Source organism: Gobio gobio (genome assembly GCF_949357685.1).
Source record: "Gobio gobio genome assembly, chromosome: 6".
NCBI lineage: Eukaryota > Metazoa > Chordata > Actinopteri > Cypriniformes > Gobionidae > Gobio > Gobio gobio.
The window spans coordinates 41,532,455-41,545,174 of record NC_137102.1 but is presented as its reverse complement, the minus strand read 5'-3'; the positions used below and the strand labels follow the sequence as shown (position 1 = coordinate 41,545,174).

The 12,720-nt window shown below is 45.9% G+C and overlaps 2 protein-coding genes across 2 annotated transcripts; one reads left to right on the top strand and one right to left on the bottom strand.

The window, feature by feature from the left end:
* Positions 1 to 2,403: 2,403 nt before the first annotated feature.
* On the bottom strand, positions 2,404 to 3,707 carry LOC307127492 (apolipoprotein D-like; the record flags this gene model as incomplete). Its single annotated transcript, XM_079818741.1, has 4 exons — positions 2,404 to 2,645; positions 2,736 to 2,824; positions 2,992 to 3,110; positions 3,588 to 3,707. 4 exons carry the CDS (start codon positions 3,705 to 3,707, stop codon positions 2,404 to 2,406), a joined length of 570 nt encoding a protein of 189 aa, XP_079674867.1.
* A 7,968-nt stretch (positions 3,708 to 11,675) lies between these two features.
* Positions 11,676 to 12,559, top strand: LOC307127494 (apolipoprotein D-like; the record flags this gene model as incomplete). Its single annotated transcript, XM_079818743.1, has 4 exons — positions 11,676 to 11,789; positions 11,882 to 12,003; positions 12,136 to 12,221; positions 12,324 to 12,559. The coding sequence occupies 4 exons, from the start codon at positions 11,676 to 11,678 to the stop codon at positions 12,557 to 12,559; spliced, it is 558 nt and encodes a 185-aa protein (XP_079674869.1).
* Positions 12,560 to 12,720: the final 161 nt, after the last annotated feature.

The window sequence follows — 12,720 nt, the reverse complement described above, 5'->3', positions numbered from 1 at the left end:
GCATAGTGAAAATGATATTTTATCATATAAAGCCAGACTGCGACATTCAAAAGTGTGGGAGTACTTTAAACAGAAGCCGAATAAAACTGTCCTTTGTTCGCTCTGTAACGCCGGTTTCACACTGCGCGCGGTGGCAGAGCAGGAGCTGTGCGCGTGGAGAGCGGGAGCTTTCACACTGCCAGTCAGTGTTGCCAAGTCCCGTTTTTTTCCGCGGAATTGGGCTACTTCTACACTGTTGCCGCGGGCTGTGTCTCATGTGGAGGAAGAGGGGTAGAGAGGGGAAGAGAGGGGAAAAGAGGGGAAGGGGAAGAGAGGGGAAGGGGAAGAGAGGGGAAGAGAGGGGAAGAGAGGGGAAGAGAGGGGAAGAGAGGGGAAGAGAGGGGAAGGGGAAGAGAGGGGAAGGGGAAGAGAGGGGAAGGGGAAGAGAGGGGAAGAGAGGGGAAGAGAGGGGAAGAGAGGGGAAGGGGAAGAGAGGGGAAGGGGAAGAGAGGGGAAGGGGAAGAGAGGGGAAGAGAGGGGAAGGGGAAGAGAGGGGAAGAGAGGGGAAGAGAGGGGAAGGGGAAGAGAGGGGAAGGGGAAGAGAGGGGAAGAGAGGGGAAGGGGAAGAGAGGGGAAGGGGAAGAGAGGGGAAGGGGAAGAGAGGGGAAGAGAGGGGAAGGGGAAGAGAGGGGAAGGGGAAGAGAGGGGAAGAGAGGGGAAGAGAGGGGAAGGGGAAGAGAGGGGAAGGGGAAGAGAGGGGAAGGGGAAGAGAGGGGAAGAGAGGGGAAGAGAGGGGAAGAGAGGGGAAGAGAGGGGAAGGGGAAGAGAGGGGAAGGGGAAGAGAGGGGAAGAGAGGGGAAGGGGAAGAGAGGGGAAGGGGAAGAGAGGGGAAGAGAGGGGAAGGGGAAGAGAGGGAAAGAGAGGGGTAGGAAGAGGTAGACCGAGAGTAGGATGTGGCCAAAGAAGACGGGTACCAAATTTATCAGATGCGATTCTACTGAGGACCCATGGGTTGACATTGAGAGAGGCTGGACAGAGAATTCAGCCCAACCTCAGCAGATATAAAAAAAACAAACCTTTGAAAATGCATGAATGAATCGAATGATTTTACAAATATTTTCAGTACTGCATATTTTCATCAATATGCAGTACTGGTCTTGTGTGTACTGTTTGGTCAATATATTCATATACTTTACTCTAACAATATCTCTGAAAAAAATCAAACCCAGATTATATCATTAGAAAAGTAGAAATTTTACAACATTACAAGTGTTTACAGTAAGATTGAGAACAGCAGCGTGTGGATGGCCAGGAGGGTGAGGACGGTAATTTTCATTGTTTTTTTGTACTCTGATTTGTTTTTTTACATACTCTGATGTATGGAAGTTACTTTATGTTTGTGAATGATAATGGTTACAATTTCCTTGGCAGTATGAGAGCAATGTGTGATGTCAAACCTTGGAGGCTACTCTTACCCTAAAATCCTATTTCTTTTTTTTTTTTTTCAGTTTTATACACAATTGTATTCTGTTAGCTAGACAAAAATGAAGGACTGGGCTAAGACTGAAAGGTGGACATGAGGGATATTTCAATGGTCCTCTGCCATAGTGACAAAACATCTAAATATTTTGACTTGCAGTGCTTACACAATGCCAAAGGGACGAAGCATTTTGGGGGCACTGACTGTTTAAATGAGAAGGAAATTTAGTTTTGACACATGAGTGAACTGTTTTGGGAGAGGTATGAGCTTTTGCAGGTGAACCATGGTGTTGTGCCGAACCATCCACGTTATTTTGGCAAAAGCACCAAGAGTGTTGAGAACGTCCGGTCGGTTTCAAGAAATGAGCCAAAGCAATGAGAAGGATCTTTGCCATTTTGGTGGCACTGACTATTTATATGGGAAAGGAATTTAGTTCTGAAGCATGAGTGAACAGTTTTGGGAGAGATATTAGCTTTTGCAAGTGAGCTATAGTGTTGTGCTGAACTGTAAGACAGTTTTGCCAAATGATCTTACAATTTTGAGAATGTAATTTCTGTTTCAAGAAATGAGCCAAACCAATGGAGAAAAACTGTAATGCCATGCATTTCTTAAAAGAGTAGCCCACAAATAATCCTCAATACCTAGTTGAATATTGGTTAACTTTATAATGTCAGCTGAAAAGTAATTTAAGAGGCATTGGAAGTTAACTTATTGTTTTGATCAAGAAGCAAACTTTACTACAAAATAAGAGGTGGTGATTATACAAAGCAAATGCCAAGACTCTTCACAACCCTATATCCGACATGACCTAAAGAAACAAATGACAAGGCAGCATTGAGATTTTGTCTTTTATTTATCACACATTATATATGTAGACAACGTTCAACAGTTTGAAGAAAGACCACAACACATCTCACAGTAGCACATTTTATAAGGCAGTTGTATTAAGGCATGCCGCTGCACAGTTCCGGTCTCTGGTCAGTCTCTGTAAAAACATCAGTGTTAATGTCATGGGATTTGAGGATGTCTAACAGCTCAGAGACGGTCTCCTTGGGAAGTGTGCGGGTCCTGCTTATGATCCAGGAAAACTCAGAGTGAAAGAGACCGGCCAAATCAGAGCATGAGTAAACCAGGGTGTAGTTTTCATAATCAGTAGCCAGCACCCAGTATGGGCCAGGAGGAGCATCTGAAAGAGAACATCATGAATAACTCAAATCAAAGATTCAAACATAAAATCAAATAAACCAGGTGAAAAGAATGATTTGTTTAGACTTACCTTCAGAGAAGCTGACTTCAAGTTTGGCAGGCTCTGATGCATCTACAATCTTGGCAGTTCCCTCACTGAAGCTGTTAGTGCCATCAGCACTGTGAGGATGTTCAGAGAAAAGATATTAGGTTCATTTGAGCCATTTCAGAAGAAAGTGCAAAACTATTTTGAAAATTCTGAATATCAGAATTGTATTTTATTTTTTAAATATATTACCATCTTCTGAATATTAACAAATGTATGATATTTTATCATTGGTACTTACAGAAGCTGTTCATTTTTAACCAGGACAATGCCGTCACTCAGAGTGTAAGTGGCCTGGCAGCACTCGCCCAACTGGAACGGGGCTGGAATCTTCAAGATCTCGTACCATCTGCCCATGTACTGTAAAATAACAAAATGATAAGAAGTTATGCACCAGGATATTTTCCTGTGATAATACAGGTCATTTTGTAGCTGAAAATGAAGTTTCATATGAACAAATACTAAAATTAGACTATTTTTGCTCAAATTTTTGTTAGCAATATGGGACTTATGTATGTTCCTCTTGGATTTATAATGATAAAGTGGTTCATAATGATTGCATGTTCCTGATACAAAAAAATTAAATATAAAGATTAAGAAACATTTACATTGTAAAACAAAATTATATGATCATAGCAACTTATGTATTTACATTACTTTAACTCATCAAAATAATTTAGTAAGTTCAAATTTTTTTTTATAAGTTCTGTGAGATTCAACAAAATTTTTTTAAAAGTGTGTTTAATGTTATTTGAGTTTAAATGACTTGTACAACCAAGTTGATTATATAGGCAGCAAAATAGGTGTAGGTTTTACAGTGTTTAAGCAAAAGTTTACCCTAGTAGGATCAAAGTTTTGCTGAACAGGAGGCTGTGGACATTTTCCAGGGCTGATGGTTTGAGCGCTGACCGCCAGCACAGACAGCAAAGTCAGAGACAGAACCTGAAGAGCCTGCATTCTTTCAGTTTGAACCTGAAAAAACAAAAAGTCATACTTAATGAAAATAACATACAAATGTGAATTAAAGGTTGGATAGTTTGCTAGTAAAGCATCATCTTACCTGTTTGGTCTCAAGAGTGGAACTTATGTCTAAGGTAAAGAACAGTGACAAAGTTTGGTATATATAGACCGCTACATCTATTTGTTATATCACTAACTCCACCCCCCTCAACTAAAATAACCTCATTAGAACAGGTTTGGGGAACCTGGGCATCTGCTCAAACAGATGTTGAACATTAACACATTGAGTAGTGATGAACGAGTCATGGGTAGCTTTCCACATCTTTGAAACGGAAAACTAAAATCTACAAAAGGTTTCACAGAGAATCCATGTGCCATCAGTATTTTAATTACCAATTATTTGGCATATTTTCTATAAGAAAAAAATAAATAATTGATTTTGTGACAGATAACAAGCTTTAATTTGTGTGACTGTGTTAATCTAAGTCCCATATCTGTCACGTTAGCAACATTTTAGCCTGAGGAATGCATTTTAAGCTATGGACAATCAAAACACTGATATAAAAGGTAGCAATTTCCCATTTACAACATAATTTTCCAACACCATCTCTAAATCATTGTGCACATCTATGACTATGACTGACTGATTTATGTTTTTCTCAAGAAACTGCCTGAATCCATCAAGCTTTGTTGTTCTACAATTCAATAGAGAGAGAGAGAGAGAGAGAGAGAGAGATTATGTTGGTTTATGACAAAGCATTTTGCTTTCAAGTCTGAGAGTGCTTTCATTCTCATTACTCCATAAATTTGGATTTAATGTTTCGTCACTGATGTAGGAACGCCGATCCAGATATGACAAAGATGAAGACAGGTTACAAGAATAACAGGGCTTATTTAACAAGAAACTCCAACAATACGAAACTGTGAGCTGTGCACAAACAACAACCGACCTTGAACTGAGGAACTTAAGTATAGTGGTACAAACAAGGTTAATAAAGAGAAACAGCTGAACTAAGAGAACTAATCATGTCAGTAACCATGACAACTTATAAGTGGCAGGAAACTAGACAACTGAAAATAACAAACTAAAATTTCATGAAAATGAAACTAACTAAACAGAACCATGACAGTCACGTTGCATCTTGCAACCTTTAGGGTGAATATTGTTTTTCCTTTTCTAGATTTAAATTACAGCCTAAATGTTTAGGACATTTGGACCTTTTGAGTCCCCCACGAAGGTTCGAAACTGAAAATAGCAGTTTAGTTTGTTAGCCATGATAAACATAAATAAAAAAATAAACATAGCCTACATTGCATTTTTTTTTTTTTTTTTTTAGTTTTGGAGTTCATAACAACTAAGTGGTTATACAATGTTTTTCCATTCATCCTTTTGTTACGAAAGTTGCGTCCTGAACTGGTGGTCGAGCCACACGTGAATCCTTCATGTTCTTATCACTCTAGTGTTGTTTGACTTATCACAAACACCTGGAACATGTAAAACACACAACACGTGAGGATACGGTCCTTATGTAAAGGCATAGTATCATGATCTGCTGCATACATTTTTGGAATGAAAATAGGCCTACACATGGCATTTTTATATCATTTAAGAAAGAGAGTTTATGAGGTGTGCCCCACCCTCGCTCTTTATATGGAAAATTGATTGGCAATAATATAGTAACATACAGGACCTTGAGAAGAGGGACAAGAGAAAATTCCTCAGTTTAATCAATGCTTCGGTCCCACACGACATAACAACTAAATATTAGTTTTAAAAAGGTTAATTAAGAAATTATCCAGAAATAGAAATAAAAGGCACGATGAAGTGTCACAGATTGTTTTCGACAGCAAAGCCTGTGATCATTCAGATGAGCATCCTCATAAAGAAATCAAGAAACAAGAAACATATATAGCGCCCTCTATCTGTCAGCACGACCATTACATTAATTCAGCCTACTGCTGAAGCGGAAACACGTTCATTGTCACAGATCATCACAACTTTCCCCAGACAGTAATGCCATAAACTTGGGTTAATTTTTTGTTGTTGTTGAACTTCAAAAAACACAAATGGTATATTTATAAACAAAAAAAGATAAGGGTGTAGTTTATATATTCATTAATGGAACATCCTCTCATGACTTCAATTTGCTTAATAACTTACTTCATGTTGGGAATAAACTGTGGCCTCACAAAGACCCCTTCATGACACGTCTTTTCTGCAGTCATATGATCCCAGAGAGAGAATAATTCAAATAACTACCCTGAGCAGTCCACAGTCCATCTCGTATTCAGCACAACTTTAAGAGGTAAGGATTTGTTTAATTTGTGTTTGTCAAACTGTCTTCTTTATAATGGTTATTTACAAAGAAATCGAATATGTACACACTACAGTTCAAGGGTTTGGGGTCAATAATTTTTTTTCTTTTAAAAAAAAAAAAACTTTCATTCAGCAAGGATGTTTGATCATTGATCAAAAACGTCTCGGTTACGTATGTAACCCTCGTTCCCTGAGGAGGGAACGGAGACGTACGTTAGTGACTAACGGATGGGGGTTTCGCCTAGAAGCCAATTACCTTCGAGGTGTTTAACAGCGCCCAATGGCGTGCCAATGCCATGGGCATGCGGAATTTGCATACGTAACTCCGCCCCACCGCGTGGGTATATAAGGAAGTACGCTGGCAACATCGCATTATGTATCTGCTGCGGAGCCAAGATCTGAACTCCGCGTTCCAGCAGCACAGCTGATGTGGCTGAGGAACGTACGTCTCCGTTCCCTCCTCAGGGAACGAGGGTTACATACGTAACCGAGACGTTCCCTTTCGTTCAGTCACTACGACGTACGTTAGTGACTAACGAATGGGGGTTCCAGTATAACCGCGCCACTCAGCTGTCATCCAGTGCCCTGCGTAAGTGTGAGATCCCGCCACTTAAGGCCGTAGGACTCCCACTTATCACAGGATTACCAAGGTACACTGGGAAGCATATCCCAGTGAGGGAATGCCAAAGATGCCTACCCGTAGGGAGGACTTAAAGAGTACACATATGACCCGCTGTGGGCTGCATATGGGAAACTCTAGGGTACCAGCCGAAGGTGGATTTTTAACCCTAGGGGTGGCAGGGGCTTGCCAAGGGAAAGACACCTGCTCACTGAGGAGGCTTACGGTGGAAATACTCGTGTGGGGGTCGCCGGAGGGAACCATGCACACGGGGCACCTGGCCGGACATGAGGGTCTGGGCTCGAAAGGGCAGACTGAACTGATGTCGGCGTCGACAGTGCTGGAGGAGCTCAGGGCTCTCGGGGAGCTCACCTGAGGAGAATATCGCACGTATCCAGTCCGTTGAGTGGAGTGGCGAGCAAGCGAAGACACCTAGAACCTGGTCCATTACCGGCCCCTCGGGGGGGCGAGTACATAGTCGGACACTGGCTCCACTCGGAGATTGTAGAATTTGGCGAATGTGTTGGGTGTCGCCCAGCCTGCAGCTCTGCAGATGTCTGTTAGCGAGGCGCCATGCGCTAGCGCCCAAGAGGAGGCCACACTCCGGGTGGAGTGTGCCCTCACACCTAGGGGACATGGTCGACCTTGCTGCTGCTAAGCCAAAACAATGGTGTCCACTATCCAGTGAGACAACCTCTGCTTTGAGAGAGCTCTTCCCTTCCGCTCTCCACCATAACAAACAAAGAGCTGGTCTGAGGTCCTGAAACACTGCGTCATGTCTACGTAAGCGCGGAGAGCGCGTACTGGACAGAGCAATGCCAAGGCTGGGTCTGCCTCTCTCCAAAGGCAGCGCTTGCAGGTTCACTACCTGATCTCTGAAGGGAGTGGTAGGAACCTTGGGCACATATCCAGGCCGGGGTCTCAAGGTCACGTGAGAGTTAGCCGGCCCGAATACTAGGCACGCTTCGTCAACTGAAAAAGCCTGCAGGTCCCCGACCCTCTTAAGAGAGGCCAATGCGGTCAGCAGAGCTGTCTTCATCGACAGGAACTTAATGTCGACCGACCGCAAAGGCTCAAAGGGAGGCCTCTGCAGAGCACTTAGGACTACTGAGAGGTCCCAAGAGGGAACGAGAGGAGAGCAAGGAGGATTCAGTCTCCTCGCTCCCCTCAGAAACCTGATGATCAAGTCGTGCTGACTTACCTTTTTGTCTCCCAAGAGATCGTGATGGGCAGATATTGCAGCCACGTACACTTTGAGGGTGGAGGGAGACAGCCTTCGCTCCAGCCCCTCTTGGAGAAACTCAAGCACAGACCTGATCGGGCAATTCCAAGGGTCTTCTTGGCGGGAAGAGCACCAGGTGACGAAGAGGTTCCACTTCAACGCATAGAGGTGTCGTGTAGACTCTGCCCTAGTGGAAGTGATGGTGGCGGCCACCGTAGGTGGCAGGTCACTCAAACCTGCCGCGTCCCGTCCAGAAGCCACACGTGGAGCTTCCAGAGCGCTGGACGCGGGTGCCATAGGGTGCCCCGTCTCTGAGAGAGGAGGTCCGGTCTCAGAGGGATAGGCCAGGGAGGGACTGTCGCAAGGAGTAGCAGTTCTGAGAACCAGGTCTGGCTGTGCCAATACGGGGCGACCAACATGACCTGCTCCTTGTCCTCCCTGATCTTGCACAGTACTCGTGCGAGAAGGCTCACTGGGGGAAACGCATATAAGCGTAGGCCCTGGGGCCAGCTGTGCGCCAGTGCATCCGTGCCGAGCGTGCCCTCGGACAGGGAATAGTACAGGCTGCAGTGGGAAGAGTCTTGGGAGGCAAACAGATCTACCTGCGCGTCGCCGAACTGTTCCCAAATCAGCTGGACCGTCTGGGGATGGAGTCTCCATTCTCCAGGAAGTGGCTGAAGCCGTGAGAGCTCGTCGGCTGCACGGTTCAGGTCTCCCGGGATGTGGATAGCACGAAGGGACCTCAGGTGCTTCTGACTCCATAAAACGAGATGGCGGGCGAGTTGAGACATACGGCGGGAGCGTAGACCGCCCTGGTGGTTGATGTACGCTACTGTGGCCGTGTTGTCTGTCCGGACAAGTACGTGTTGACCCCTCAGCAACGCTCGGAAGCGGTGCAGGGCGAACCGTACTGCCAGCAACTCGAGGCAATTGACATGCAGAAGGCGCTGGGGTCCTGTCCAGGAGCCCGCGGCTGCTTGTCCATTGCACATGGCACCCCAGCCCGTGGAGGAGGCATCCGTTGATACAACAACATGCCTGGAAACTCGTTCTAAGAACACGCCGGCCCGTAGAAAACTGAGGTTCGACCACGGAGTGAGTGTCTGTAAGCAGGCCCGGGTTATTTGGACCCGGAGCGTGCCAGACCGCCATGCCCATCTCGGGACTTGATCGCGAAGCCAGTGCTGAAGCGGTCTCATATGTAGCAATCCGAGCGGCGTTACCGCGGCTGCAGATGCCATATGCCCCAGGAGCCTCTGAAAATGTTTCATTGGAACCGCACTCTTGCTCTCGATTTGACGGAGGCAAGTCAGCAGAGACTGCGCGCGCTCGCTCGTAAGCTGCGCGCACATGGCGACCGAGTCGATCTCCATACCGAGAAAAGAGATCCTCTGCACGGGGCAAAGTTTGCTCTTCTCCCAGTTGACCCGAAGGCCCAGACAGGCTAAGTGGTGGAGAACCAGATCTCTGTGTTCGCAAACCTGCTCTCGAGAGTGACTCAGTATGAGCCAGTCGTCGAGGTAGTTCAGGATGCGAACCCCGTGCTGCCGTAGGGGCGCAAGGGCTGCCTCGGCAATCTTCGTAAAGACGCGAGGGGACAGAGATAGCCCGAATGGGAGGACCGCGTACTGGTATGCCCGCCCCTCGAATGCAAACCGTAGGAATGGTCTGTGTCGAGGTAGGATGGAGACATGAAAGTAGGCGTCCTTCAGGTCGATCGCTGCAAACCAATCGTCGGGACGAACGCATTCGAAAAGGCGTTTCGCTGTCAACATCTTGAACGGAAACTTGTGAAGGTAACGGTTCAAGATGCGCAGGTCCAGGATTGGTCTCAACCCACCGGTCTTTTTGGGTACAATGAAGTAGGGGCTGTAAAACCCCGACTTCATCTCGGCTGGAGGGACAGGTTCGATCGCACCCTTCGCCAGTAGGGTGGCAACCTCCGCTCGCATGACAGGGGCGTTGGCCCCGACCATAGTAAGCAGACTCCCCGGAAACAGGGAGGAACCTGCGCGAACTGAATCGCGTAGCCGCACCTGACTGTCTTCGCGACCCAGCGGGACAGCCCTGGAATCTGAAGCCAGGCTCCCAGGAACTGCACCAGCGGGGTCATTCGGACTACAGGTGTACCCGGTGTGGGGCAGCGATGCAGCGTTACCGACCCGGACAAGGGAGGCTGTTGGGCGTCCCGGTGTGGGGGTGCGGTTAACTGCTGCGTCCTGACAGAGGAGACCAGGGAAGGACGCACGTTCCACTGGGGTCTGCTCTGCCAGGAGGCTGGCGACAGAGTGGGATGCGAGTGGCGGGACCCGTGGGTGGCGCGCACTGACATCACCGATCTCTGGGGGCTCAGGGATGGGAGTGTTAATTCTTTCTTTGACCAAATTAGGGTGCTGCTGACCCGGGGGCCAGCAACTGAACAAAGGATTCTCCCCCGGCCCTCCACCGGGGGAAGGAGTGGTCCTGCTACCATCTCCTCGAAAGAATTTCCCATCCCTGAGCCGTCCGTCTCAGGAGCGGCGCTTGGCCTGGCATTTAGCAGGGCGCGGGGCGGCCTGAGGGGACTTGGACGCCTTCCTACGGCTTCCTCCGCGACCCGGCCCGGGTGAAGGCTGCTGCTTGGACTGGGTGGGAGGGGCGGGAGCCTTAGGAGGGCGTCCTCGGCGGCGAGCAGGCTGAGGCGACTGTCCCGCAGTGGGAACATGACTCATCCACGAACGCTGCTTGAGCATGCTGAACGCCCAAGCATACCAAGCAGAGATCGTGCCCATCAAAAGAATTCAGCGACCGGCCACACCCAGAAGTACACTGGCGAGACATCCTGAAAAGGACGTGCCACGTGTAAGCTCTTTTATGAGAGGAAGCTTCGCAGAGACGCCGAAGCGCCCAGGGACCACACACCAGCTGTCAGACGGACCACTGCGCAGATCAGCAGGCAGGCAGTATGCGATCACTGGAACGCGCCGTAGATCCAACGCCTCTGGAAAGCTGCTCGTCTCGAAGGCTTGACAAAGACTCAGTTGTAGGCTTGAAGGAGTGAAGAGGTTCTCTTGGCTCCAAAGCAGAAACATAATGCGATGTTGCCAGCGTACTTCCTTATATACCCACGCGGTGGGGCGGAGTTACGTATGCAAATTCCGCATGCCCATGGCATTGGCACGCCATTGGGCGCTGTTAAACACCTCGAAGGAAATTGGCTTCTAGGCGAAACCCCCATTCGTTAGTCACTAACGTACGTCGTAGTGACTGAACGAAAGGGAACTATGGTACAGCCAGTTGTAAGTTGTAGTTTAAAAAAGATTTCAATTTCAAATATATTCTGTTCTTTCTAGCTTTTTATTCATCTAAGAATCGTATCAAGGTTTACACAAAAATATAAAGCAGCACAACTGTTTTCCACATTGATAATTAATATTTTCAAAACAGCATATTAAGAGTGATTTCTGGATGATCATGTTACACTGAAGAGAAATGATGCTGATAAATTCAGCTTTGCCATCACAGGAATAAATTACATATTAAAATAGAAAACTATTTTTGACAAATAATATTTCACAATATTACCATTTTTATTGTATTTTTGATCAAATAAATTCAACCTTGGTGAGCAAAAATTTTTGAACGGTAGTGTATATACAGTGCATATATAGCATCTTTCTTGCTGTATAATTTGATTTAATAAATTAATTTTGTTTTAAATTATGACAGTTTAGAAAATGTTTTCCTTTGTGTCAGCTGTTGAGAATGCATGCAAATATTTAGTTATCAACATTTAACATTTGAATATTCTGTTCTATCCTTTTTTAAATGCAGGCCCTTCTGGTAGTTGTGGCCCTTTTTCTGCCCATCATAAATGCCCAGGTGCCTCACTGGGGGCCGTGCCCAGAACCTTCTACTCAACCTGCCTTTAACCTAAAGAAGGTAGCGTATTACACCTCAACACATGTAATGATCAGGTCTTCTATTCTGCTATTCATCTTTCTTATAGTTTGCTTGTCTGCATCCTAATGTAGTTTATGGGTAGGTGGTTTGAGATTGCTAAACTTCCAGCACAGTTTGAGCGAGGGAGGTGCATTGAGACCAACTTTACTCTCAAGCTGGATGGAACGGCTCATGTAAAGAGCTCTGAAACTCTGTGAGTACCAACAAGTCGAGGGTTATTTGAAGAATCACTTTGTTATAATTTGCTTTATTGTATTACACAATTATATTACACACTAAATGATAAATACACCATTAAACCATACACAAACTTTATTTTCATTAGAAAAGGAGAGCTAAGAACTATTGAAGGGACAGCTGTGGTGGAAGACAAAAAAAATCCAGCAAAGCTTGGAATCAGTTTCTCTTACGGTACGAAGCTGATTGTCTTTTTTGAGCATTTGGTAGATCAAATTGCCATCAGATGCTTTTCAAATCATATCTCATGTTTTGCATCTCTGCTTGAATTGACAGTTTTGCCCTACACTCCATACTGGATTTTGTCCACTGACTATGAGAATTCAGCACTGGTATATTCATGCACTGATGTCTTGAGACTGTTCCACGTAGACTTTGCTTGGATTCTGGGCCGCACCCGATCCCTGCCTGCTGCCACCGTCGACCATGGAAAAGAGGTTTTTACCAACAACAACATCGATGTGAGCCGGATGATCTTAAGCAGACAGCAGGGCTGTGACAAAGACCTTTGAGTGACTGTCATACTGGAAAATCTGGTTTTCAATATTAAGGTGTTTTGTGTTGAACCACCTGCAGACTACAAAAGTAGTATACTATTAATTTTAAACACTGCTTGGATTATGAAAACGTTTAATTTAAGTCTTGGATTTATAACTTTTTCCCAAGCTCCCGC